The sequence below is a fragment of the Astatotilapia calliptera genome, chromosome 3 (assembly GCF_900246225.1).
Source record: "Astatotilapia calliptera chromosome 3, fAstCal1.2, whole genome shotgun sequence".
NCBI classification, from domain to species: Eukaryota; Metazoa; Chordata; class Actinopteri; order Cichliformes; family Cichlidae; genus Astatotilapia; species Astatotilapia calliptera.
In genome coordinates, this window is record NC_039304.1 from 50,821,942 (window position 1) to 50,849,877 (window position 27,936).

General features: G+C 40.3%; 2 protein-coding genes across 5 annotated transcripts; both read right to left on the reverse strand.

The window, feature by feature from the left end:
- Nucleotides 1-175: 175 nt before the first annotated feature.
- Nucleotides 176-19,361, reverse strand: LOC113019695 (C-type lectin domain family 10 member A-like). Of its 3 annotated transcripts, none has more exons than XM_026163510.1 (11): nt 19,275-19,359; nt 15,803-15,882; nt 15,622-15,729; nt 14,684-14,782; nt 13,046-13,144; nt 11,045-11,143; nt 10,412-10,477; nt 10,247-10,339; nt 10,009-10,163; nt 9,550-9,659; nt 176-1,160 (listed from the first exon to the last, which is right to left on the reverse strand). In XM_026163510.1, the coding sequence occupies exons 2-11, from the start codon at nt 15,864-15,866 to the stop codon at nt 1,004-1,006; spliced, it is 1,050 nt and encodes a 349-aa protein (XP_026019295.1). In that variant the 5' UTR covers nt 15,867-15,882; nt 19,275-19,359; the 3' UTR covers nt 176-1,003. The 3 variants fall into 3 exon arrangements, with proteins under 3 accessions (XP_026019295.1, XP_026019296.1, XP_026019294.1); XM_026163509.1 differs by lacking the exon at nt 176-1,160 and adding an exon at nt 8,463-9,331 and having other exon boundaries at nt 19,275-19,361; XM_026163511.1 differs by lacking the exons at nt 9,550-9,659; nt 10,009-10,163; nt 10,247-10,339; ... (5 more) ...; nt 15,803-15,882; nt 19,275-19,359 and adding exons at nt 3,963-4,072; nt 4,321-4,475; nt 5,219-5,311; ... (2 more) ...; nt 6,935-7,042; nt 7,289-7,439.
- Nucleotides 19,362-22,761: 3,400 nt separating this feature from the next.
- Nucleotides 22,762-27,843, reverse strand: LOC113019737 (C-type lectin domain family 10 member A-like). Of its 2 annotated transcripts, none has more exons than XM_026163557.1 (9): nt 27,760-27,843; nt 26,587-26,650; nt 26,386-26,493; nt 26,093-26,191; nt 24,493-24,558; nt 24,318-24,410; nt 24,085-24,239; nt 23,656-23,765; nt 22,762-23,411 (listed from the first exon to the last, which is right to left on the reverse strand). In XM_026163557.1, the coding sequence occupies exons 1-9, from the start codon at nt 27,796-27,798 to the stop codon at nt 23,258-23,260; spliced, it is 888 nt and encodes a 295-aa protein (XP_026019342.1). In that variant the 5' UTR covers nt 27,799-27,843; the 3' UTR covers nt 22,762-23,257. The 2 variants fall into 2 exon arrangements, with proteins under 2 accessions (XP_026019342.1, XP_026019343.1); XM_026163558.1 differs by having other exon boundaries at nt 26,587-26,655; nt 27,760-27,823.
- Between the last annotated feature and the right edge of the window lie 93 nt (nt 27,844-27,936).

Sequence of the window (27,936 nt, forward strand, 5' to 3'; positions counted from 1 at the left end):
TCAACAACTACAAAGAACTAAACTTTCATGGAAAAAAGGACAAACATCTGAAAATACCTGAGTCTGGAGCTGCAAACAGACTAATAGGAAAAGTGACGGATGAACAGATAATCATTAAAATGTTTTTGAGTTGCAGTGGCAATAAAGGTAAAGAAGCAGCAGTGACAGACACAGATTTGTTTTCAATTATTTTAATGTGTGTCATAATGTCTGACTTCAACATGTCAGTCAGCGGTTAGAGATCTTACACTTTCCTCCCTGACACTGTTCAATCAACTGCTGCATCTGTTATCCACCATACTGGAAAAATATAAACAAATGAGGTGTGATTTACAAAATAACATGATCGCAAGGTTCAATGAATGTGATTTATGTTTTAGAGAAACAATATAAAAGATCAATAGGAGGATTCATTGGATGCCTACATGGAACAAAGTACATCTGACATCTCTTCATGTTCACAGTGAAAGTGAATGCACAGCTACATGTCTACTAAAGAACATTTGGGATGTTTCATTATGTACATTATGTGGCTTTTGTCAACATGAGCCAGAGTCTGCTCTTCATTTATTTGGGTTTTCAATGTATTAGGATTATTTTGAAGCTTAAAGCAAATAAACTGAATTCTGGCTACAACTCCAATGTTTCCCCTCTGACAATAATGTAGAACTTTATCATAGTCTGGAAATTTGAGGAAATGTTCTAAGACTGGACCTCTTAAATTTTAAAATTGATTATTAAAAAAAAAAAGAATAGGCTTTACAATGAGAGATGTAGAGATGGTCTGAAGTGTGTTTGTATAGGATACGTGGACTGTTTCTAAATAGGCTATGTTGCATTTATTAATTCTGGAATATTTTGAAAGAACTCTACATGAAAGAGGAAGTCCACAGAGTGGAATTTCCTGATTGTATTAGAAGTTCTCATTGTTTTTCTACCCAGTGCTTTAATTGGAGAGGTTCCTTTTATTCTGCAGTGGGCGGAGTCAGGCCTGCAGGTGTGTTCAGACTCTCAGGTTGTCTTTCTGACAGATGAAGCGTTCTTTGATGGAGCAGTGCTGGTCGTTCAGGCGTCCATCATTGTGAAGGTGAGCACAGTCTTCATTCCCAGGTCCTAGACCATGATGGGCCCAGTTGTCGGGCTGCCCAGGTTTCCACCGCCTTGAAAAACATGCACAAAGATGTTTATGTGTAATTCCTGTGGAGCACTGACTGATAATAATTCCTCTTTATGCTCTACTGGTCTACTGGTTACCGTTTCTGGACAAACGTTTTAGACTTTGATTTAGGATATGAAACCTCTTGGTTATATGTAGGCATTTAAAACTTTATATTAGGTTTAGGCAATAAAAACAAATTTTGAAAAAACCAAAGTAATTTTGTAACTAGTGCACATTTGCTTTGGGACAAGAGCATACTGAAACAAACCTGAGCTCCGCTCATCCACCCGCTCCCAATCCTCAAACACTTGTGCAATCGTGCAGTTAGGTACAGTTATCCCCAAACACACATAAAAGTATGACCAGTATAATGTAAATATAATCGTTAGTGGTGTACCCCTGAGATTATAATAATGTAGATGTGACATGAAGCGCCTGAGGTTTTCTGGGACTTCAGTTCAGTAACGAAATGAAGAGGATGTTTTTTCCTGCCTGGAGGTCTGGACTATGAAGGTCCTAATAATAATCGCTATGTACCACAGGCTGGCTGTAGTTAAACCTTTACTTAAAAAGCCATCCCTAGACCCAGCTGTCTTAGCTAATTATAGGCCAATCTCCAACCTTCCTCTACTCTTCCTTGAAAGAGTAGTTGTCAAACAGCTAACAGATCATCTGCTCATTTGAGGAGTTGCAGTCAGTCCTGCAGAAAGACTTTCAGATGTCTGCAGCGAGAACAGCTGACGAGGAAGGGTTAGTCCTGAAGATGCCGCTTAATGCTGATGTCTGATGATTTTCCATGATTATGGCTCTCTGGACACTTTTCCTTTTGTCCTTTGCGTACTATTTGTGACATACTCTTTGTAGGTGCCTTTAAAAAGACCATGTGAGGTCCTCATAAACATAAATCAGGACATCCTCTCCACTTCATACTCTTTGATAGTTAGTGGAAAAAAGCACGTCTTTGTTTCCTTAAGCTCATATTGATTTTTTGAGCAGCCTCTGCAAACACTTGGTGATGATGGGAATGAATACTGCCAGTCTGTTCTATTTAGGCAGTGGTGAGTCTACGTAAAATGTCTATTAAATCTAGTCATACTACAATTAGTATTCTTTAAAAATCATTGTCCCGCAATGAATATTGTCACAATCAGGGGTACCGGGAGACTACGTCCTCATTCCAGGTGACTGATGTCAATCAGCTGTTGATGATGTCAGCCTGTAACCTCTGCTTCAGATCGCTCTCCTAAATGCTCGCTCCATAGCCAACAAATCATTTGCACTGAATGACTTTTTTAGCAGTATTAGTATGGACTTCCTGTTTCTCACAGAATCTTGGCAGCAGGAGAATGAATGTATCCACCTGAATGAGCTCTGTCTGGTCGGCTGTCGCTTCATCTGGACTCCGCGTTTGGACGTGGTGGTGGTCTGGTCACTGTTCACCGAGACAATTTCACTTGCAGGGCTATGGACTCTGAGTTTTTCCCTTCCTTTGAGTCACAACTCCTAAGGTTGGTACAACAGATATATTTAATTGTGTTTTAATTTACCGCCCTCCCGGCCCCGCTGGTGTTTTTATTCAAGATTTTACCGACTTTTTATCTTCCATTATTAAACTGGAGATGGTCTTAATGTTTGGGGATTAAACCTCCACGTGGATGATCTTAGCTGTAGCATGGCCTCTCACTTTCTATCCATTACAGACTCTTTTAATTCTATTCAGCATGTCTCTGGACCCACCCATGTTAAAGGCCACACCTTGGACCTTGTGTTTTCTCTTGGCTTAGACACAACTGTGTTAAGGACGTACAAGTGAGTGACCATTCCTGTGTTACTTTTAGTCTTAGCTTCCCTCTGTACACACCACCTTCTAATTTCATGTTCCATAAATCAGGATGTTGCTTTGGAGTTTTCTAAATTGTTGGACCCTCATGTGATCAGTGGCTGCACTGATGCTGATGTTGCTACACAGTGTTTTAAGAATCACTGCTTGGAGAGTTTAAATTCGATGGCACCTATGAAATCTGTCTTTGCTGCCTCAAAAAGAGCTCATCCATGGATAAATGATGATGTAATGAAGGTTGAAAGAATCTGTAGGAAAGTAGAACGCCTTTGGAAATCAACTAAACTCGAAGTTCACAGGCTCCACCTTAGGGAACTTTGGGTTTCCATATATGAAACCATAAAAACAGCCAGATCAGGAAAATTTTCTCATCTAATCAAGCAAGAGAAATTCCAAATACTGTTTGACTCCATAAACTCTATTGTTTCCCCCGTGGTCCACCAAGTACCTGTGACCTCTATATCTGAGAGTGATGACTTTTTGACACAGGGTAAGCCGTTAATGTAAATAGAAAATGTTGTTGATGCCGTCCTGATATTATTGATTCATGACATTTCATGTTTTTAGAAATGTATTTTATTTCTAAAACTGTTTATAAATGAACAAGAATAACTATTAGAAATATGCCCAATTTTTAAAAAACAAACAAAACAACAACAACAACATGAGCACTGATCAGAAGAAAGCAAAAAAGGTATACTGGGGACAAACCGAGCCAATTCCGCGATGCTTGGTCCTCAAGGAAAATGTATCAATATCTTTTTTGTGACATTTGTTTGGTGGTGCGCTGTGAGTTTTATAATGTGAAATCTGTGCCATGGCTCCAAAAGGTTAGAGAACACTGCTTTATGGAGCACTAAAAGTTCTCTTAGAACTTAGAACAAAAAACACAACGCCTCATTTTCTCGCATGTATACCATTAGCGTTTTTTTGGGTTTTTTTTTTTTAAGTGTAACAGCTTACCTCCGGTTCATGATGTAGGGTGTCTGGTTGACCCACTCCCACCGCCCAGTCCTTTCATCAGTCAGGCCCACCCAGCGCAAGGAGCCCGCGCTACGCTGGATCACAAAATCCTGTTAAAGGCAGACGGAGAGAAAACTCAAATTTTCAGTTTCAATAAAAAAGGGGGAAAGGGGAGGAGCCTGTATTGATCCTTTGATCAATACAGGCTCCTCCCCTTTTCAGTCACATACATGAGTTATAGTTCGGCTTTTATTGATTAGCTCATCACAAAAGAGCTCCTGTTGAGGTGACAGTGTGTTTAAGATGCATCACAAAGTTGAGCGTCAGTGCAAACAGATGGGAGGGACAGCCAACTCACCCACTCCTCGTCAGTGAGAAGAATGACCAAGTGAGATTCGTGTCCATTACACCAGTCTCTGGCATCGTGCCACGATAATGGCGTGGTACTGAATAAGTAGCAGTTGGTGCCGAAAGAATCCCAATTCAGAGGACAACAGCCGTGTGCTGTCGTGCCTGACAGACGGACAGACAGAGAGTGTCTGGTTTCCATGTTTTATAAGAGTCATTTCAAAAATACACTTTTAGATATTGGAGACCTTCTTTAACAGGGGACAGTCCTAGGAGATGTTAGACAGTCGCTGTGAGAACTAGTTTTAGAAAAACATATTTTTAGTCAAGAAATATGATGAGATTAACATCATCCTTTTCAAAAGAGATCAGTGGACGAAAGCACACAATCACATGGTTAAGAAAATTCTAAAATAAAAAACGGCCAAACAAATAATAACAAATAAATATAATAAACAAATGGAACAATTGGAGAGCTTAATACAAATCTTAAATTAGGAAATAACACGATTTAGTTACTAATTTCCTCATAAGACCTCGCTCCCCCCAGAGAGACAAAACCTTTCTGCCTTAGCTTGTTACAGTTTATACAAAGAAACATGAATTTTTCTTTTCTTTTTTAGCTTCAAGAACCTGTTTAAACCTTCCAGTAATGCCTGCAGGTGTCTGAAGTTAGTCTGAGCTCATCAGATGCCTCAGACTCAGAGATAAGATGCTTATGGGGGGGACTATTGTGAAGGAAGGAACAACTTTGCAAAACCTAGAAAGCAAAATGTACGTCTATGCCGATGACACTGCCATTCATACACAGGTTTCTTCTCTAGTAAAGGTGTTGCACAAGCTTGAAACTATGAGAACAACCTTGTTAAATGACACAGAGGGAACAGGATTAGACAGGAGCTGTGTACCGTTGTTGACCAAGCGTTCTAAGGAACATTTTAGTTCAGCGACCGTCCTGCGGAGAGCGTCCAGAGCTGAGAGCTGCCTCAGTGCCTCTGATACTGAGGAATTGCACACACAAAGCACAGGTATGCACAGTGTTAATAAAAGTACTTTTTGGTGTTTATGGATATGAAATGTTGCTTTGCAGAGTTTCCACCTGATGCCAGCTGGTCCTTGCTGTTCTCCAGAGCAAACTTCATTGACAAAACTTCTTTTGCTGTATCTATTGCAGAAAAACAGGAAATTACAGAGTGTTAAGTAGAAAGAACAGCAATTGAGTACATCTGAGCTACCTTTGGTGAGCTGCTGTGTGTCCCTCAGTGATTCAGTCAGATTAGAAACACTTTTCTCTGCAGACCACAACCGGTTCCATGTCGATGTGTCTGTAAACACACAGACATAAAATTTTTTTTTTATAAATAAATGATTATTTTCCTCAAATCATTACCAACAAGAAGTACTTCATATTTTTTCTCCTGGATACTGGCATTTATATATGTATCTCTCTCTCTCTCTCTCTCTCTCTCTCTCTATATATATATATATATATATATATATATATATATATATAGAGAGAGAGAGAGAGAGAGAGAGAGGAAACAGTAGGAGCTGTGTGAAACTAAAGGCAGTGGATCCCTCAGCAGCTGGATCACAAAGAGCACAGTCACAATAACTGTGCTCTTTTTTGCATTGAATACCTCTGCAGGTTTTGCATTGCAGAGGTATTCAAGTATAAAAACAATAATAAACACAATGTTCTGGTTCTATAACATTTTTATATCATTACTTTATTATGGATTAGGTGCAAGAGTTTAAATGTTGATAATTAAAAAATAGTTTAACTGAATAGCAGGTTGTGCCTTGTTCTCAGATGGACAGAAAGTGGACAGTGATAGATGAGATGAGGAGATGAAGGAGGAAGAGAGGCAAAGAGTGATTCACAAGCAGAGTCTAATTTATTTCTCACAGTTTTGTTGCCTTATGGTTCTGAATGCTGTCATCAATCTTTGCACTTTGCATTATCTCATAACACTTGTTTAATCAGCTACCATCTCTCCTATGGACTTTCTAATGTCTACAGTCTCAGATCAGGAGCAGCAGCAAACCCTCAACAGCAACACTGTACCCATCAGGTAAACATAGGCTACGCCTTGTCCCCACCTGATGACAGTGACATAGTATGATGTGATTCAATATTAGTTTGTTGATGAATGTGGGTTGTTGTTATTCATGCTGATTTTTAACTTTGAGTATTCGCCCTTTTAAACATCTCTGCACATCCCTGCAACAGTCAGGAGGAAAGTGTCAACTAGCTGAGAACAAAGTTCCTGAGAGAGAAAGTTTCCGGTCTTTTGGTTGATTAAGGTAGACAATACACAGAAAAGAGTTTCATGAAAGAAACAAGAAAATGCTGGTTTGGGGTCAGTCACTGCCCACAAACTAATGTATGTTTTACACCTTCAGAGCAACAACCTGAGCATCATTTCACTATATTGTGGCTGAAGTGAAGCCAGACACCTCTAAAGTCAATATCTCCTAAAGTGGGCAGCTCACACTTGGAAAAATCCAAAAGGATAAACAGCACTGCAGGCCAGACAGGAAAATCTACACACTTGTGTTTTAGGTGTCTATTTTAATGAATAGTGACCCTATTGGCCCTATTGTGTCCTGAGTGTACTCACTGCTGGCTCCCAGAGCTATGATCAGAATCAGGAGGAGTGTAGCCGTCAGAGCAGGAAAGAGCCATCGTCTGTACCTGGAGAACCTGGAGAAATCGACAGTACGAGGCTCTGCGGACAAATAGGACATGAGTTTTTCATTTTACAGAATGCACAGACAGGTGGACACACAGACAGGTGGACACACAGACAGGTGAATGCACAGACAGGTGGACACACAGACAGGTGGACGCACAGACAGGTGGACGCACAGACAGGTGGACACACAGACAGGTGGACGCACAGACAGGTGGACGCACAGACAGGTGGACGCACAGACAGGTGGACGCACAGACAGGTGGACACACAGACAGACACCTTTGTTCCAGAAATTGCTCATTCCTTCGTCCACATTGTCATGGTATTCAGTCGTCATGGCGATTCTGGTCTCTGGGTCTGTCTCTGTGTGAAATGGCGTGCGTCTGACTTCGTCTTCATCCAGTCCCCAATGAACAAACAGGCGAACTGTCCAAACACAGAGGCTCAGGTCATTGGCCACGAGCTGCACTTTGCACTGGAAAACACCACCTGTGTGTGTGTGTTTGTGGGTCCTGCAGGAGCCATACAGGACCCAGTGCAGCAGGTAGAGAGAGCAGTGGAGAAGATCGTGGGTACTTCTCTTCCCTCCGTCCAGAACATCTGTAACGGCACAGTGGCCCGTGGAAATGGGATGGACTCAAGTGCAGATGCAAAACCAGAGGCTTGAAGTGCGGTGCACCAAAAGAATTTTTATTCACAACGCTTGTTAGCAACTGAAGACTATTATTTAGAAGAAACCTAAACTATACGTCTGAGGAAGAGGAGACTAAGACTGTAGTTAAATTAAGACAAATTCACTGTGACGACTGGGTGCAGAGACTGGTCTGGGGAAACTATGGCTAGCCAGGGCACTGAAACCGAGGAGAGGACAATCAGTGGGACCCAAAAGAGAGTTGCGAGTTAATCCAAGAGTAATTTCCTTGAGCTGCCTTACGTGCTTGCAGGTGGAGATTGCTTGGAGGGGGAAGGCAGAGGTCCAGGTGAGTACGGAGTGCAAAACCAGAAAGTCCTCTGCATTACAAGTGAAATGCATTACAAGTCTGAACCCCCCCAGACATACAAAATTCTGAACCACCACCATTGCTATTTCACTGACCGTCCCACGCCTACTTTCGCACAAACTTGCCACAATCGCTATGATTGTGTTGGACACTGCTGTTTATATAATTGTTCACTATTGTATTGTTTTGTATACTTTTATTTTATTTTATTTTATTTTCATCTTTATATTGTTTGAGTGTATACTGAGGGCCATGGGAGCATTGCAATTTTAAATTCCTGTGTATGATCTGTAGATATGGTCTTTGACAATAAAGCTGACTTTGACTTTTTGAAGAAGCGACGGCTCAACAGAAGCAACAAAAAGACAATGAAAAAGATTTCACGGATAATCATTCAAATATTTTCTGAGTGGCGGTGGCAATGAAGATAAAGAATCAGTGACAGACACAGATTTGTTCTCATTTTTATTGTATGTCATGACTTCTCACTGCAACACATCTTAGAGATCTTGCACTTTCCTCCCTGACACGTTTCAATCAATTGCACCTGTTACCCATCATACTAGAAAAATATAAACAAATGAGGTGTGATTTACAAAATATCATGATCGCAAGATTCAATGGATGTGATTTGTGTTTTAGAGAAACAATATAAAAGATCAATAGGAGGATTCATTGGATGCCTGTATGGAACAAAGTACACCTGACATCTCTTCATGTTCACAGTGAAAGTGAATGCACAGCTACATGTCTACTAAAGAACATTTGGGATGTTTCATTATGTACATTATGTGGCTTTTGTCAACATGAGCCAGAGTCTGATCTTCATTTATTTGGGTTTTCAATGTATTAGGATTATTTTGAAGCTTAAAGCAAATAAACTGAATTCTGGCTACAACTCCAATGTTTAGCGTTCCCCTCTGACAATAATGTAGAACTTTATCATAGTCTGGAAATTTGAGGAAATGTTCTAAGACTGGACCTCTTAAATTCTAAAAGTTGAATTTTGACAGTTGACAGGTGGTCTGAAGTATGTTTGTACTGGATAAGTGGAGCGTTTCTAAATAGGCTATGTTGTATTTATTAATTGTTTTTCTATCCAGTGCTTTAATTGGAGAGGTTCCTTATAATCTGAAGTGGGCGGAGTCAGGCCTGCAGGTGTGTTCAGACTCTCAGGTTGTCTTTCTGACAGATGAAGCGTTCTTTGATGGAGCAGTGCTGGTCGTTCAGGCGTCCATCCTTGTGAAGGTGAGCACAGTCTTCATTCCCAGGCCCATGACCATGATGGGCCCAGTTGTCGGGCTGCCCAGGTTTCCACCGCCTTGAAACACACACACACACACACACACACACACACACACACACACACACACACACACACACACACACACACACACACACACACACACACACACACACACACACACACAGGTAAGGTAGGTAATATATATTAGGTAATATAACAAATCTTGATAAAAAGCAAAACATTTTGAAACTAGTGCATGTTTTGCTTTGAGACAAGAGTGGACTGAGACAGACCTGCGCTCCACAGTGTACAGTGTCTGATCCACCCACTCCCAACTCCCAGTTCTCCAGTCAGACAAACCGACCCAGAAATACTGAGGGATTGTTTGATTGATCACAAAGTCCTAAACAAAAAGAAAGAATGCTGTTGAAGAAAATCACTCAGGATGATTTATAGCTTGGTCAGCAGGTCTCATCCTCAGGGCAGCATGAGTGTGTGTAAAGCAAAGGGTGTATAGTAAATAAAGTTTGTAGTTCTTAACTTTTGCTTTGGGGCAACTGTTGAGTAGATTTTTAGTAAAGCAATAAAGAAACGTGTGATAGTATTTTACAAGAAGGTTAAATATGTGAGTCCCCTTCATCTTTTTCTGCTGAATATGCTTCTCTAATCAGAGGTGAACCATCTTCACCAACCTAAACAGAAGTCCGCATTTCTTTAACTCAGGCACTTAAAACTACCACGAACTGTCTTACCCACTGCTTGTCAGTGTGGAGAATGATCAAATGGGCTTGCTGTGTTTCACACCAGTCTCTGGACTCGTTCCAGGACTGAGACTCACTGCTGAAGAAGTAACAGCTGGACTCAAACCCAGTCCAACCCACAGGACAACAGTCTCCTGCATCTGAACCTGATTGATACAGACAGATACACAGATGTGGGCAGTGTGCAGATGTGCATTTTCCTGATATGGCCAAATATGAGTGAACGTACTGTTGTTGAGGATGAGTTTGATGGTACATTTGATGGCAGCAACACTCTTACTGAGAGAGTCGATGACCGACAACTTCTTCAGGGTCTTGGTCACTGAACACAAACACCAGTTAGTGACGTATGAAGTTATCACCAGCAGAAGAAAGTGCAGTAATACAGACAGACCTGAGGTCAGCTGATCCTTGTTGTTGCCAACAGCAAGCTTTAGCTGATGAAGGTCATTAGCCATTTCTGTAAACAAAAGCATTTAGCATGTTAGCACTTTAGCAGCATGGATACTGGAATGAAAATTGAAATTGCGACGTGTAAAACAATGCAAATTAACTGGAGCCACGAAAAAATTGAAGAAACAACTTCTATAACTTCATGTCCAAACACCAATCTACAGCTGACATACACCACTGCCATATTCTTTGTAATATGGTATGTTTTTATGTACCAAAAGGTGGTCCAGTAGAAGTAAGTCAATATATTCATAATTTAACTAGGTGCGTTATTAAGAGCACATTAATCATATTGATAAATCCTCATTGATAAAAATAAATAAATAAATAAATAAAATTAACAGCCCCAGAGTGGTGAAAGTTCTTCTTTAAAATAATGACAAAAAGTAGCTTAAACTTATGATGGATGAATTGCACAACTTAGTCTTTTACATAATTTGAGGCGTCTGTCCCCTGAAAACTGTTGTCCAATTACTCACCACTGAATTTTGTTTTTTTCCTTTGTTTTCTTTTCCCTTTTTTCCACAGCAAATGAAGGAATACTAATGTGAAGTTTAACTAATAGGTGTGTTACCTTCAGTATGCCGCAGTGAGTCGCTCAGTAATTGGGTGGCGTCAGTCAGGCTGGAAACTCTCTGCTCCACAGATAATAGACGATTAGATGTGTCTGTGTCTGAACAAGCAGAAAGTAGAAAATACATTTTAAAACCCCCATTAAGTTTAACCTCACAGATCTGGTCTGTGAACCAGTTTGTGTAATTCTGGTTTAACTTATATTCTTTGGTTTATTGTTTTTCATGTTTTTGGCTCTCCTTTGCTTTTAGGTGCTAGTTTCTAGTTGTCTTCCCCGTGTTCCACATTTAGTTACTTTGTCTCCATGTTTCATGTTCCCTCTGTTCCGCTGGTCAGTCATGTCTCCATGGCTGTATCCCAATTCAGGGTCTGCAGCCTTAAAGGCCGCATTTCAAGGCCGATTACGTCACAGCGGCGCGCCGAAGGCTGTCCCAATTCGAAGGCTGCTCGAAATGCGACCCTGAAATGCGTCCTTCATTTCCCTGAATTTTAAGGCTGTGGCAGTGTAGACTTCGTGGCCCAACATATCCCAGAATGCATAGCGTGGCGGTGGGTGTGGATAATTTTGCCGAAAAAAAACGATGAGGTGTCATGATCTGCGGAGGCAGACCGTGCGGAAATGTGTGTGGTGGACCCAGGTGCGAACACAAGCGAAGATACAGGAGTGGATTAAACAAAAGCGAGCCTTTTATTATGACTGATGAAAAGGAACAAACCAGAGTGAGGGCAGCATAAGAGTATAACTCAACAGAAACCTAAACTGGATATAAACTATGGAAAGGCTATGGCTGGAGATACGGAACACAGGGGGTGGGAACACAGACGACGCGACACAGACTGTATGAAACACAGAGACTAAATACACATGAGGGATGATCAGGGGAAGTGGCCACACATGGGAACACAGCTGACACACATGAACCTAACGACAGGACAGGAGGAGTGAAACGGAATACACTGACAGTGAATACAGGCTTTCAAAGTAAAACAGGAAACATGCAGATTAGACATGACACATGACCCGGGGAGACGTAGTACAGGGGAGATGACATAACTGACAGCATGACCTTGACAATACAAGACACACAGACATAAACACACGAAGGGCAAGGGAGACTTAATATATACAACTGGCTGGACTACCTAGTGAACCTAAACAAACCATAAACGATAATCATCAAAATTAGGTTAAACACAAAACACTGGGTCGCACGACCCAGGACCATGACATGAGGGGCGCCTGAAGAGTAAACTTTTAAAAGTACTGAATATTATGTCACTTATTTATGTGCAAATGTTTAATAACGAAGAACATTAAAACATTACTGTTGGCCACATGTCGGCAAAGTTATGTGACATTAGTGACGTTTGTACTAACTTGGTTTTAAAGCCTTTGCTTTAAAATATACACCGTTCAATAGCTGAGCTTAATCTTACAAGGAATGATCAAAGCTCATGTAGAAAGAAACAAACAAATGAACAAAAGATTTTCTCCTTCATTTCTGTCAAACAAAGCTGTATGACACGTTTCCAGCTGTTAGTATCATGGTTGCTAGGCAACCTGGGCAGCGCAACGGAGGCTAGACCGTCCCATTTCACAAGCCTCGCACTTCCGGCCTTAGCGGTCTTTAAGTACGCGGCCCTTGAGGATCGTTGAGACTGCGTACTTTAAGGCTGCAGAACCTGAATTGGGATACAGCCCATGTCACAGTGTTAAGTTTGAGTCTTTGTGAAGGTCTCATGTTTCCTGTTTTACTTTGAAAATTTCAGTTCATTCAGTTTTGCTTCCTTCCCATCTCATTATCTCAGATTAGTCCCAGCTGTGTTTCCCTCTGTCTGTTGTTGTGTGCTGCAACCACCCAAAGTGCTGCAAGTTTCTCTGGTTTATCTGGTTTCTATCATTCTTAGTTCAGTGCTCCTCATTTCCTAGTGTTACTAGTTTTATGTTTTCATGTGTTGTCAAATTTGCTCTGATCATACATACATACATACATGTTGTTACCTTGAATATGCTTCAGTGAGTCATTCAGTAATTGGATGACATCAATCAGGTTGAAAACTCTCTGCTCCACAAACGATAGACGATTTGACGTGTTTACGTCTGAACAAAAACAAACAAACAAACAAACAAATTAAAAAAAAACCCATCGTGTTCAACCCTGCAAAGTCTGAACCGTGAAATAAAAACTGACAGAAAATGATTTTAAAAGTGGAATAGGTCTGTGAAGGTTCTCAGTCATCCAGGTCAGCGTAGTCAAAGGAGCTTGCAAAGAAAAGCGTCTGGACTTCTTTAAGTTGCTTGAAGACGTTTCACCTCTCATCCGAGAAGCTTCTTCAGTTCTAAGGTCACCCTTTCGAACATAAACTTGGAGTAATTAGGACCCTACACCACCGGGCAGAACATGTTCCCTCTAAGCCTGAAGGAAAAAAGAAGGAACACACACATGTAAAGGAAGCACTCAAAACGTGCGGCTATCCTAAATGGGCGTTCTTAAAGTCAGCTAAGAGGCACAGAAAAGAAGACCAGATACCAGCGAGGGAGGATAAGAAGGACAGACGCAACAACATTGTCATCCCCTATGTAGCCGGTGTATCAGAGAAACTCAGGAGAGTTTTCTCCAAGCATGACATCCCGGTGCATTTCAGACCCAGCAACACACTCAGACAGAAACTGGTTCACCCGAAAGACAAAACGCCAAAACACAAACTTAACAATGTGGTGTATGCTGTACAGTGCAGCGAGGAATGCTCAGACCTCTACATTGGAGAGACCAAACAGTCACTTCACAAGCACATGGCACAACACAGAAGAGCCACCTACACGGGACAAGACTCAGCAGTCCATCTGCATCTTAAGGATAAAGGACACTCTTTCGAGGATGCCAATATTCACATTTTGGACAGAGAGGACAGATGGTTTGAAAGAGGAGTGAAAGAAGCCATCTATGTCCACTGTGAGCGACCATCTTTGAACAGAGGCGGGGGTTTACGACACCAACTCTCTGCCATCTATAATCCTGTTTTGAGATCCCTTCCCAGACGCCTTAACGCCCACTCACATCCTGGGCAATCTGACCTCAGGAAATCACATGATAAGGTGGGGCCAGGTTTCACAATGAACACACCCGAAACTCTAGCTGATTGGGACCCACGCCCAGTTTCACACCTTGGCTCAGGCGATTAGAGGATCATCAGGGGGTCCTTTTGTCCCTCTGTGGGGGGATACTCCCACTAGGTTTATATCTGGGACTCTCCACCATTTGACCTTAGAACTGAAGAAGCTTCTCGGATGAGAGGTGAAACGTCTTCAAGCAACTTAAAGAAGTCCAGACGCTTTTCTTTGCAAGCTCCTTTGACTAAAAGTGGAATATTTATTGAACATTCTGAAAAATCCATACCTCTGTATCAACATGATAGAGGGGCATGAAAGGGTTAAGACATTTACTACCATCAAATGATGTCTTTTGTATTTACTGCTATGAAGTGAACCCTGGGCCTCACAGCTCCGCAGAAAACTATTGCCAACATTTAACATAAAACAAATATTTGTGTGGGCTATGTGCTCAGAATCACTAGGGAGCCATCAGAGCAGGAGGGTAACCTACTTTTAATATTTTATCATAGCTAATAGGTGTGTTACCTTGAACCTGAGGCACTGAGGAATGCAGCGACTGGAAGACGTCCTTCTGGTTGGAAAGTCTCTGCTCCAAAGACCACAGGTGTTTTGACACCTTTATGTCTGAACAAGCAGACAACAAAAACACAAAGAAATTTAACAGAGTGCGCATAACATAATATGTTAACATAACACATAACACACAACATAACATAACACAACATAACATGTACTCACCCAAAATGCTGGAAAATTTTGTTACTTAAAAACAATTTTAACATTAAGGGAAAAAAAATCTCAAAGTACTAAAAAGGTAATGTTTTTTTTTTTAATTTTTGCTCTATCAAGAAAAGTTATAAATATAAATGTCAAGTAAAATCTAAATGCACAACAATAATATACAAAAAATAATAAATAAATAAAATAAAATAAAGTAAATGTGTTCAATATAACACAACACAATAAAGTGGAATGAAAATAAATGACAATATAACTGATAATTGCAGCCCTAAACTGCAAACGTGGAAAACAGTTTTAACCATCATCACTTATTGGCTGTCATGTTGGAGCAAATTTTTCTTCAAGTCTTCTACAAGATAAAGTCTGAGAGTTAGCTTTAGCTAAGTATTACTGTGACTACATTTCTGTTAGCTTTATGTGCAGTCACAGTGGTCTGTTTTTTCATTTCTAGCAGCTGTAAACCAAACGTATAGTATATTATTGTGTTATTATTAGATTTGGAAAATAAGTCTGAATCTTGCAGGACTTTTCATGTTGTAACTATTTGCACCAGCATGCTGAAGTGCGCTTCAGAGGTCCGTGTTTTCTGTCATTAGGCATCAAAGCCACAAACCACATGATACATGACTGTTTGTGAAGCTCACAAAAGTTGGGCCTTACTAGTGACCCAAAAGCAGTAGTCCCCACATATGGCATTAACAAGAATACACATGCATACTTACTGCTAGCTCCCAGGATTATGATCACAGTCAACAGGATCACGGCTGTCACAGCAGGAAATAACCAGCGTCTGAACCTAGAGACAGCCAACCGGGGGGTGGGTGGAGTCTCTGACAGACAAATATAATTTCATAAATCAGAAGTCAAAACAAAGACATTACCAACTCAGACACAAGCAGTTACCACTGATCCAGAGCGTACTACCATCCTGGTCCTTCACATAATGGTATTGGTCCATTGTTGTCATCTGCTTGCTGTTTTTACTGGATAATAAAACCATGATAACACTGAGTGAGTAAGTAACCAACAACTTCCACATTCAGCTGCTTTTTATCAGCAACATGCTCAGTTTTAATTATGATAATATGAAAATATAATTTAAAAAAGGAAGAAAAAAAAGGAAAAAGGTGGTTAAAAAAACACGAGTCAGGGTTGAATCCACTTTGAGGGTGTGGAAGATAAAAGTCAGGATGACTTCATTAAATATGGTATGAAGTTATCTGTTGCATCAACTACATTACCATCTGTATTATATACATTTGTTATTACGACTATGATACTGCTTCCAAGAAGAGTCAGCTATAGAACAAAACAGATTGAGCCTTTAGAACAGGGGTGGCCAACCAGTCAGAGACCAAGAGCCACTTTTTTTTTACTGTGTTACCGAAAAGAGCCACATCATACGCATGGGCACACATGAACATCACCCATCCTTTCCTGCCTCTCCCTCTCTCTCGCTCTCTCTCTCTCTCTCACACACACACACACACACACACACACACACACACACACACACACACACACACACACACACCAACATGATAATGACAGAAATGGACTCCTACAGTACTAAAACCACAGGCCAGTCATTTTCAACAATGAACATTGTGTGCACTGTCTCACACACACAAACTCTCAGTTCAACCTGTGGCCTTTTCAGTTGTAGATCATGGAACCAGGTCACGAAGCTTTCGTGCAAATTTTCAATCAGCGCTGCATATCTGGCTCTTTGCTTACTCAGGGCAGCGCTGGCGACTTGCCCGCTGGCTTTTAGCAGAGTGGGAAAATGCGTTAAATCTCCCTTTTGAATATGTGTCTTGAACAGCTTCGGTTTGTTGACAAACGCAAACACACTTTGCACCAGGTCAGGCAGCATTTTTAACTTATCCTGCAGGGTCAGGTTCAGTCTGTCCAAGTGACACAGCATGTCGACCAAAAAGGCCAGATCCATAATCCACTTGAGGTCCGAGAGCTCGGGATAGTCCTTGTCCTTCTTTTCCATAAACAGTTTCACGGCATCCAAAAGCTCAAAGAAGCGAGAGAGTACCTGGCCTTTTGACAGCCACCTCACAGTGCAGTGCAGCGGCAGGTCACCTGGAAGCCCTTGGTCCAGCTCAGTGATGAGATTCTTGAATTGCCTGTGGTTAAGCGCATGTGTGCGGATATAGTTGACGATTTCCATCACAGGCTTCATGACAATACAATGATTGAGACACAAGTTGCTCCATGTGGATGATGCAGTGGAAATTCCAAAAGTCAGGAATAGTTTGGTCAGCTTTGCACAGCCCCACAAGCCCGTTCACAGATCCCATCATGGCTGGTGCTCCATCCGTGGCTATTGCAGTTAATTTTGTTATGGGCAGATCTGCTTTTTCAAATGCAGCCATCATGGTTTCTTTCACATCTATGCCACGGGTTCTGTCTTTTAATGGCACAATATCCAGGAGTTCTTCTTTGATCACACAATCGTTTGACACAGACCGTACAAATATTGCCCACTGAGGCTTGTCTTGTATATCACAACTCTCATCCAATGCGACACTAAAATACTCACATGCTTGAAGGTCAGAGTGCAACTGTGATTCAATAGCCGTGTTAATGTCCGATATTCTGTGTTCAACAGTGTGGCGGGACAGTTGGACGTCTGATACCATGCGTTTTAATTTGTCGTTTTCAGGAGACAAGATTTCAAAAACGTCACTGAGGCATATTTAACGAACTCCCCTTCATTGTGTGGCTTTTTAGCCTGTGCAATGTTCCAAGCCAGCTGATAGGATGCGAGCGTTATGGTCTCTGACCGCTTCGTAAATTTTTGGAAAAACTGTATCTGCTTTTCAAAGTGGCCAACTCGTGCTTGCGAAGTTCAGTCCCTTTTGGAAATTCCTGGTCGATGTTAGCATGGAGTGAGCTGAAGTGGGTTTTAATGTCTTGATGCATGCTCAATCATCCAGTTTAAGTTAATCTCCAAAGGTTGATTCTGTTCATCTGGACGTTTTCAGTGCATAAATGTTTCGTCACTCATCCAAGTGACTTCTGTCTCAGCTGACTGCAGGTTTCCCCAACCTTTCACCCAGTTTCTCTAGAAGATCTATCAGAAATACTGACCCAAATGAAACCCTCAGTGAGTCCAGTTGATGTCCTACCTACTTCATTGGAGATGCTTAGAGATGCTTGTCCATGTCCTCATCTCCTCTCATACTGTAACACAGTCTTTTCTTGTCTGTCTAAGGCAGGGGTGGGCAATCTCAGTCCACGAGGGCCGGTGTCCCTGCAGGTTTTAGATCTCACCTTGGGTCAACACACCTGAATCACATGATTAGTTCGTTACCAGGCCTCTAGAGAACTTCAGGACCTGTTGAGAAGCTGATTTAGCCATTTCAATCAGCTGTGTTGGTTCGAGGACACATCTAAAACCTGCAGGGACACCGGCCCTCGTGGACTGAGATTGCCCACCCCTGGTCTAAGGCTTGCACTGGCTTCCGGTTGAGTATAGATATCAGTTTAAAATCCTTACTCTTACATTCATGTCCCTACTTGGTGAGGCCCCCACTTATGTCACTGAGCTTCTCCAACCATACTCTCCAAACCAAATCCTTAGATCCACTGATAAGGGTCTTCCAACCATTCCATGGACCCGTTTGAAAACCAAGAGGGATCGCGATTTTAAAACCTTGGCTCCAATATTGTGGAACAGTTTACCTCCCCTTTACCTACGCACCATCAACTCTGTAGCTTCTTTTAAAAAAAAAACAGCTAAAAACACATCTGTTTAGACAGGCATTTAGGTAATATTCATGTGTAGTATACTGTTTTATTGGCTATGCTATTATACCCTCTTTATAGTGTTTTATTGTTTCATTTGATATGCTTTTATTACCATGTGAAGCACTTTGAAATAACTTCCTGTTTTAAAAAGTGCTATGTAAATACATTTTACTTACTTTCTTATAGACGTTTGCATAATGACTAAAACCAGCACCACTGAAGGAACAATGGGCTGGGAGGTCAGTTGCTTAATCATAATTATGCAAATTGTCATGACCATTGATCAACAACCACTGATCAGTCACTTGGATGAGTGACAAAACGTTTCTCCCACTGAAAACGTTACATCCAGATGAACAGAATCAACTTCTGGAGAGAATTTAAATGTGTTTATTGCAGCCTTGCAAATTTTACAAATTTTATCTCATAATTATGTAGTTACGAAGAAACAAAATTGCATGGGAAAAGACAAAAAACTAAAAAGAATCAAATTCTAACACAATGTGTGTTAAAAATATTAATATTTTCTGTCCTTTACTTTAAGGATAGAAAATAGTCATACTGTGAGGGTAAAATTTGGACATTATAAGAAATAGAAGGGGTTTCTCACCTCTTTTTTCTGTAGATTGACCAGAGAAGAAGAATATGCCGTCTGTTTCCCCTGATGGTAAAATATATATGGTCTCCTCTGTCCCACCCATGAAATACAGAACTGAGTTTGAATGCCCAGTTATCTTTTTTTTAAGTGAATCTGGCTCCGTGCCACCAATAACATCAGCTCTCTGCTGCACATGCTATTTTTTCCTGTGAATCAACTTGTAAGACATTTTTTGGGGTTTTCCAGAAAGGGAATCTATTGTCAGTTTTACTTCCTTAAATCAACCAGAACACTAAAGTTCACACACACTGCTCTACCTTTCACACAAAAAAATTGCTCTCGTCAGTCACATCAAACACAGAGCTAATGCTGGCTTTCAGGAGCATCATTGAGCACAAAGTGTGAAGGGGTCGGCTACTTTTATCAGACATTTTTGACCAAATAAATCTGTATGGAGTCACAAAATCATATAGTGAGCTTTAAACTGAAGGTAACACGGCCCACAGTGTGAAATATAAGTAAACGAAAAAACAAGAGCTTGTTAACATCACTGTGAGATTTGTATCTCACAAACCAGCATCTGTATAGCTGTACACAATTACAGTTTTTTAGTATATTTATGATCATTTTAAGTGAATCTGGCTCCATGCTGTCATGAATATCAGCTCTCTGTTGCACATGCTGTTCATTCTGAATCAGCTCTGAATCAGCTATAAAATGAAGCAAAACCTGGGCAGGTTTTGCTTCCCTAAAAAAAACAGAACACTAAAGTTCACAAACACCCCTAAATCTTTCACACACAAAAAAATAACTAAAATAATTAAAATCTTTTACTGTATTTATGATCATTATGATGATTATAAACACTAACTTTGCATGTTCAATACAGTGATACCAGGTTTTGTTGCATTCATGAAATCATAAGACTAAAACTGACAATTGTAGAGCAGATTGTCTTTTTTTTTTTTGCACTAATTCACATCGAAGGGTTATGAAAGTTTGTGTTTGGAGGCAGCCGTATCTGCTCATACACAGATTAATTTATAGTGTTGGTAGTCTTGATTAATGACGCTAACATGCTTGAGTAACTTTTTCTTTTGCAATGTAAGTTTAATCTGCAGAGAAAGGTTCGGTTTTTAAACTTAAAAAGTCACAAAAACCTTTAAGCTTTCCTTCAGATTTGGTTGCTTTTTTAAATACGCAGTTCTTATGTCCCTGCGACCATTAACGATGAAGCAGTCCATTGAAGCAGTTTCTTATTCAATGTCTACATATATAAAACAAAAATGTATTTTTTTCAAAAGTCAAACAAAAGTGTTGCTCATAGATAATCCATCTATGCTGGTAGGAAACTGTCAGCTGACTCAGCAGCCTGACAAATGCCTTCATCTCAGAGTGAACTCTGACTGTGCACTTTTTAAAAATCACCCTTTACAGGGAAAATCCTGTTCTATCAGGGCTAATAACTAATGTACAAAACATTGATAGTCACACTGATATGCACATTTCCCTTTCCCCGCTTTTTGGAGTTACAGTTGTGATAAACAAGAGGTAATTAAACATCTGGCATGACAGATGTGGTGAATTTGCAAACCTTTTCCCACCAAATAGCCTTGGAAAAGGTTGGGATCAAAAACGAAAGATTTAATAACAGGTTTTAATATTTTTGCTTCCCTGGGACATGCCCATGTTGAAGTACTGTTTGCTTTAAAATTTCAAAGACACGTTTTTATAAGGTGTTGTAGATAAATAAATGCTGAAACTGATCCATTTTAGCTTGTTGCTAGGTGTTTGCCAGGCAGTGTAATGGGGTCATTTTGTATCATATTTAACCCTTTCACACATAGTGGTCACTACAGTGGGCAGTTATTCAAAGGCTGTTTTCTTGTATTTGTGTCAGTGTTGATGGTCTACTAGCACATAAACCACCATATTGGACACTGATGTGTCACTTAATGTATGGTGTGTTTCATTGTAATTTTTGTTATTTAACCCTCACCCATGATTTTTTCTGAAGTATTTTATTCATCTTTTCATGCCTAAAGATGAATAAAATGCCTAAGAAAAAAAGATCCTGATTGAGGTTTTCATAATTCATGCATGAAAGTGTTAATTCAACATTTTGTGGCTGTAACTTGTGGGTAGAACTATGAGATGATGCTTTTATGAAGTTTTATAAGTGCATGACTGCAAAACAGCAGTACAAAATTTCAGCCATTACTATGCTGTTGCTATGCAAAATGATGACACCATAATATCTGATATAGATAGGAACTTCCATTTGCTGAGCTTGGTGTGCCTATTTTAAATTACTGGAAAAATAAACAACAACCTCAAAGCACTTTATATCATAAGGACACTACAATAATATAGAGAAAACCCCCAAAATCAGACGACCTCATTTGAGCAAGCACTTGGTGACAGTGGGAAGGAAAAACTCCCTTTTAGACACCTGCAGCTGTTAGGATTGGTTGTGTCATTGCATGGACTACATCAGATTTATCATATGCTCACTGTAAGTAGATATGTTTTGCCTTGTGAAACCAATAAATGAATAAAATATTATTGGGACAAGTGAACTAAAAGCTTCACTGTATCGGAGTCACTGAAAGTTTCAGTATAATTCAGGAGAGATGACCCAAACAGAGGAAGTACTCTGGGTGTAAAAGCAACTTTATTTCAATTGAAAATGTAAACTAAAAGTTGTCAGGAGACTCGGGTCATCCAACATAAAAAGCATGCAAGCTGAAAAAAATATTGACAAACAATTTTACAAAAACAAAGAAGGCAAGTTTTTTTTTCTTTAAGTAAACTAAAGTTTACGTGAGGAATCAGATGGTGGCGGGGACAGAGCACATGCAAGAGCAATCAAAGGTTGAGACAATGAGAGCAGGGCATATAATTGCAAAGAGCGAAACAAAAAGCAAAGTGCATCTAGAACAAGACGCATCAGAGAATAACGTTGAAAAAGGAAGTGACCAGAGACAAGAGGTCAAAGGCAATGGACAAAAAAAAGACTGAGTTAACCTAAGAACATCAGAAACCCAACAAAAGAAATCAACAAAATGAAATCAGAAGCCAAAACTCGAGAAATCCTAAAGAAAAAACATAGAATTTCTTGATGCAAGTCTGAATCATCCTCGCAAGGAAGATCTAGTAAATTGATTGTGTTCATCGTGATGTGTTTCTTCCACCGAAAACGCCGGGACATCACAGAGTGTTCTCTCACAGGTTGTGGAGTTCCACAGAGCTCAATTATTGATCACCCCTCCAGGTACTCCTGCTTCCACCCACAGTCCAAAGACATGCAGTTAGTGGGGTTAGGTTAATCAGTGATCCTAAATTTCCCTTAAGTGTGAATATGAGTGTGAATTGTTGTCTGTCTCTTTGTATTAGGCCTGGGATGGACTGGTGACCTGTCCAGGGTGTACCCGGCCTCTCGCCCTGTGCTAGGCTCCAGCCACCCCACGACCCTGACAAGAACAAGTGGAAGAAAATGGATGGATGGAAGGATACTTTTTATTTAGGTTTACATTGTAGCATTGTTTGTACAACTGTAGTACAATTTTTATGTTTCAGTTGTCTGAGATGCACACAACTGATAACTTAACACTTCACCCAGTCTGCTTATTGTTTCTGGCACCGAAAACCCAACATAGTGAGTCTATAATCAATGTGTGACATCACAGTGACTCTTGTGTACTATCTAAAACATGCACACAGTAAGCCTGTTCAGTTTGAATGGTGGTAGGTGAAGCTAAAGAGCACAAAGTGTTAGGCTTCGTGATCTGGGATAAACTGGACCTGTTGGTGTGATGTCCCTAATACTCACAGAAAGGTATTTTACTACAACAAAAACACAACCTGTAAATCATGGACTCCTTAGAGTCCCATTCATTCTGGCCAAGCTCAACAGCGCCCCACTATGAAATTTTCTTTGTAATCAACAGTAGTTGGAGAGCAGTTTGTGGGCGGAGCCAGGCAAACGAATGTGTTCAAATGTTCAGGCTGTGTTTCTGACAGATGAAGCGGAACCTGGCGGAGCAGTGGTGGTCATTCAGGCGTCCATCACTGTGAAGGTGAGCACAGTCTTCATCCCCTCCAAGACCGTGCCCAGTCCAGCTGTCAGGCTGCCCAGGTCCCCATCGCCTGAAAATGCACATTCATCAAGGGGAACACAGGTAAACAGGAGAAAATGTAACAGAAAGTTTTCAGATTTTTAATTGGACCTTGAGTTTTAAATTGCAGGTTAGAGAATATTTTATAAATGCAAGAAATAGTCATTTTCATCCTTGTGTCTCGAGTTAATTGATATTAAGTGGCCGTACACAGTTAATGCAGCATGACAGGAGAAAATAACAGAGAATTTATATTTTTTGTTACTGAAACAGACCTGCGCTCAATCCTGTATGGTGTCTGGTTCACCCACTCCCACCTCCCAGTTCTGGAGTCAGACAAACCAATCCAGTACAATTGAGGGATTGTATTACGGGTCACAAAGTCCTGGATAAAGAAACAATGACGGCATTTGGAAAAAAACAAACAAACAAAAAATTATTGTTTGTGTGTGTGTGTCTCAATTTGTTGTGAGATGTGTTCCTGCTCTTTTGAATATTTGTCTCTGCTAAGACAGAGATAAATATTCAACAGGAGGCCTTTTCCCAGAATATGTTTGCAAATAAGAATTTGTATTTAATGACTAAGCTGTTTAAATAAAAATTACATTGACTCACTACTCCATCTTGTGGTACAATACAATATTGCACAATATTGCAAAAAGTGTTTCATAGTAGATTATGTGACGGGTGTGGGCAGGTCTTACCCACTCCTTGTCGTTACGCAGAATGACCAGGTGGGCTTGTTGTGTTTCACACCAGTCTCTGGACCCAGTCCAGGACTGAGAATCACTGCTGAAGAAGTAACAGTTGGACTCAAACACAGTCCAACCCACAGGACAACAACCACCTGTAGTTGAACCTGACAGAGAGAAACAGTTACCACGGATGTGAAATTCAGTCTGCAGATGTGTAAAATGGTAAAATATGGTAAACGCACTGTTGTTGATGATGTGTTCAAGGGAACATTTGATGGCTGCAATATTCTTGGTGAGTGTGTCGATGAGTGCCAGCTGCTTCATGGCCTCCGACACTGTTTACACAGCACAAACAGAAGTTAAACATGATGTTTAGAGTTATCACCAGCAGTAAAATCTACAGCGGGGCAAACAGACCTGAGGTAAGCCGGTCCTTGTTGTTCTCAACAGTAAACTGTAGCTGCTGAACTTGTTTAGCTGTTTCTAGAAAGAAAAAGATTTAGCATGTTAGCATATTTGACACTGTGGCTAGTTCACTGATTAATTTAGAATACCTCAAAAATCCTTCAGATAAGATGTTGTTAAGGAACAGAAGGGCTATGGGAAAACCAAAGTGTCTTAATATGAAATGGAATAGGTGAAAGGCAGCTATTTAAAAGCACCTAGTACTGAGACAGCACTGGCTAACCGGGGCCTCAAGGAAACTGGTAGCTTTGGGGCGTTAGGCCTCGATGGGGTTTACCTTAGCGAAGACCAATTGGCCTGCTGACCCTCAGAATTATAGACTTTTTTGTATCTGGAACATCACTACAGTCATAAGGAAGAAACCTGACCTTGTTAAGAAGGTGGAGTGACATTGGTAGTGATGTGTCCTGTATGCCGTAGCTTCGAAGCATGTGTCGGGTAATCTCGGGGGAGTTTTGATTATTAATCTGATTTCTGTCTTTTAGTTTATTAAAAAGTGAAGCGCCACACACTAGTTTGTGTCATTATCCAGATGTAGATATAAGCATGATTACACAGTTAAAATTCTGTCCTGATAGTTTCCACTTTCTCTTTTGTATCAGACTGAGACAATATTTGGGGTAAATAACTATGAAAACAATTTATTTATTTAGTTTAGAGGTTTACACATCACATCATTATAATCACAGAGCCTGTTTCACTTGAATCGTCCACTTGAATCGTCCACTTGATGGCGCAGTAGAGCAAATGAATCATCACAATACTTGGAACCATATTGGACCGTCGACCTGTTGGATGGAAAGCTTCAGTTCATCACGAGGCTTCATCTCACCATCACTAGACCTTGGCCTCACTTCTTTCTAAAGGAAGGATTGTGGAATCACAATCCCAGAAAGTGAAAGTCACCTCTATGAACATTTAGCTCACAGAGGGTAATCCTTTTGAATGTGCGCACTTGTGCAGCAGTTGAGAACACCAAATCTTCTTGGTTAATTTTTGATCGAATCCTACAGTCCTTGTTGGGGACTACATAAATCGCCGTGGTGCCTTTAAAAGCTCATGTGGGTGACATAGTAGACACCTGTAGATTGCAAGCACTACCCAGTCTGATTTGAACCAGACTGGTATTTTGTTATTTCACTTCTGTATCAGGCATGGGTACAAACATCATGTTCAAGGTGGCTCATAAGTGCATATGGTGTTTGAGCGCCGTAGGCTAAGGGTCAGTAATTAACTTTGTTGTCATATATTCTGATCTTATGTCTTAGACTCTCAGAGAGAAAAGCAGCACTGTAAAGTGATCACTACGTTCTGGTGACTTGGATTAGATGAATGCTGCTGGTCAGACCGAGTTATCCCAAATGACTGGAAAGACCTGGAGTAGGTCTTGTCTTTAGGGAGCCATAAAATTCTGGATGTTGTGGGTTACACTGCAAATCCGCAAATCTGTTAACTTGGAAAGTCTGACTTATAAAGTCTTTACATATGAACTAACCACATTTAGTTTTCTAATACTATGTGTGACAAAGACATTGACTAACAGGCATTTTACCTTGAGCTTGATGCAGTGAGGTGTTAAATGACTGGATGATGTCACTCATGTTGGAAACTCTCTGATCCACAGACCACAGATATTTTGATGTCTTTGTATCTGAACACAAAACGACAGCAAATAAAAAATAATATTTAGCTAAGCTTGTGTTATAGTAACTAAAACAGTGAGCATAGCCTGTAATGTAATAAAAGTGACAGCCTTACAAAGCATATCAGCATAATCACAAAAAGTTCAGCGGAGTAAAATTAGTCATAAAGAAATCTCTGTTTATGTGTCTGTTTTATACTCACTGGTAACTCCAAGCACTATGATCAGAATCAACAGGATCACAGCAGTCAGACCAGGAAATAACCAGCGTTTGAACCTGGACATCGGTGAGACGAAGTGCGGTGGAGAATCTGACAGACAGAGACAGACATAGTTACTGCTTCACAAGTAGATCTTAAAATCCTAAAATCAAATAAGTTGCCTACTCAAGCTCAAACAGATACCTTTGGTCCAGAGGGCAGTGTTGTCCCAATTATTCTCATAAGGTACGTCAGACATCGCGGCCACCTAGTCTGGTTAAATAAGAAATTTAAAAAAAGCAAAGAAATCTGCTCAAAAAGATTCTCAAAAAATAGCTATTCTAATCCTATTGCATTAACAGTGTGCTTGGGATCGTTGTCATGCTGAAAAATGAAGTGTTTAATTTTTTCATCTTTCTCAGTGATTTGATTTTCAGATACTGTTTATCTGCAGCACAGTTTTTTGTTGTTTTTTAGACCTGCCACTTCTTTGTCCAGACAGTTGTCTGATTTTCTTAAGTCAAAATTTTCAGGTAATAGTTATTTGGGAATCACCTTGTTGGTGCAAAAATACTTGATTCCTGTCAAACTGTATTATATCAGATAATTTTCACAGATTTAGCCACATAAATGGGAACTAATGGTGTGTTTCTGCAGCAGGCTGCTGGTAACAAAGTGCCTAAAGATACAGTTTTAAAATTGGTTCGTTCTATAATGACGGTGATGTAGTTGTGGAAGGAGACAATCAAAAGGATAGTTCGATGGTTTGAGATATTTATTCATGAGTGGGTCTTATTGTTCCCATGTGACAAAGACACATCCACTCCACATTTATACCTGCTGTCTGAGTTACAGGGTACACGTCTCGTATGCTCCCCTATCCTAACCTCAAACTAGGTTCATTAGACTCTTGTTCTAATTATAGAGGTCAGCAACATTTGTTGAGCCTGAAAATGTGCCCAAAGATGGAAGTTCTTTATGTCCCCATCGGTAAATGCTTGTCTGTCGTGTGTGTGTCCAGCGGTCTATGCTGAAAATATTAAGGAACTGGACTGACAATGGGTGAAAAAGCAGCCAATGGGGGGGAAAAAAGACCTTAAGAAAGCCTGGAGAACTTCTGCTCAAGACCATCTTAAAGTCTTGCTGCTTGGAAGCAAAGTATAAAGAATCAGTTCTGCATTTTAATTTAACCTGTTATAGATTTGAATCTTTATGTTGAAAAGAATCAAACCACAGCAGTTTAAATGTAAACTCTAACTGCATTTATGTATATTTTCAATAAATATACAAAGCTGTGTTTAAAATTACTAAACTGATTCAAAAATCAAACCCAATTCACACTGTTACAAACAAATTAATAATGAAAGAGTTTCTCACCTTTGTTCTGCCTCTGAAGTAGCAGGGATTCTCAGACATAAAGATTGATATTTCCTCCCCTTCCTGCCCTTCATGCAACTAGCTGTGTGAAAACACTCACTCATCATTTTTACGGGTATGTCACAACATTTTGGGGGTCTTAGCTTCGTGTTTATCATCCTATTCGTTAGATTTTAA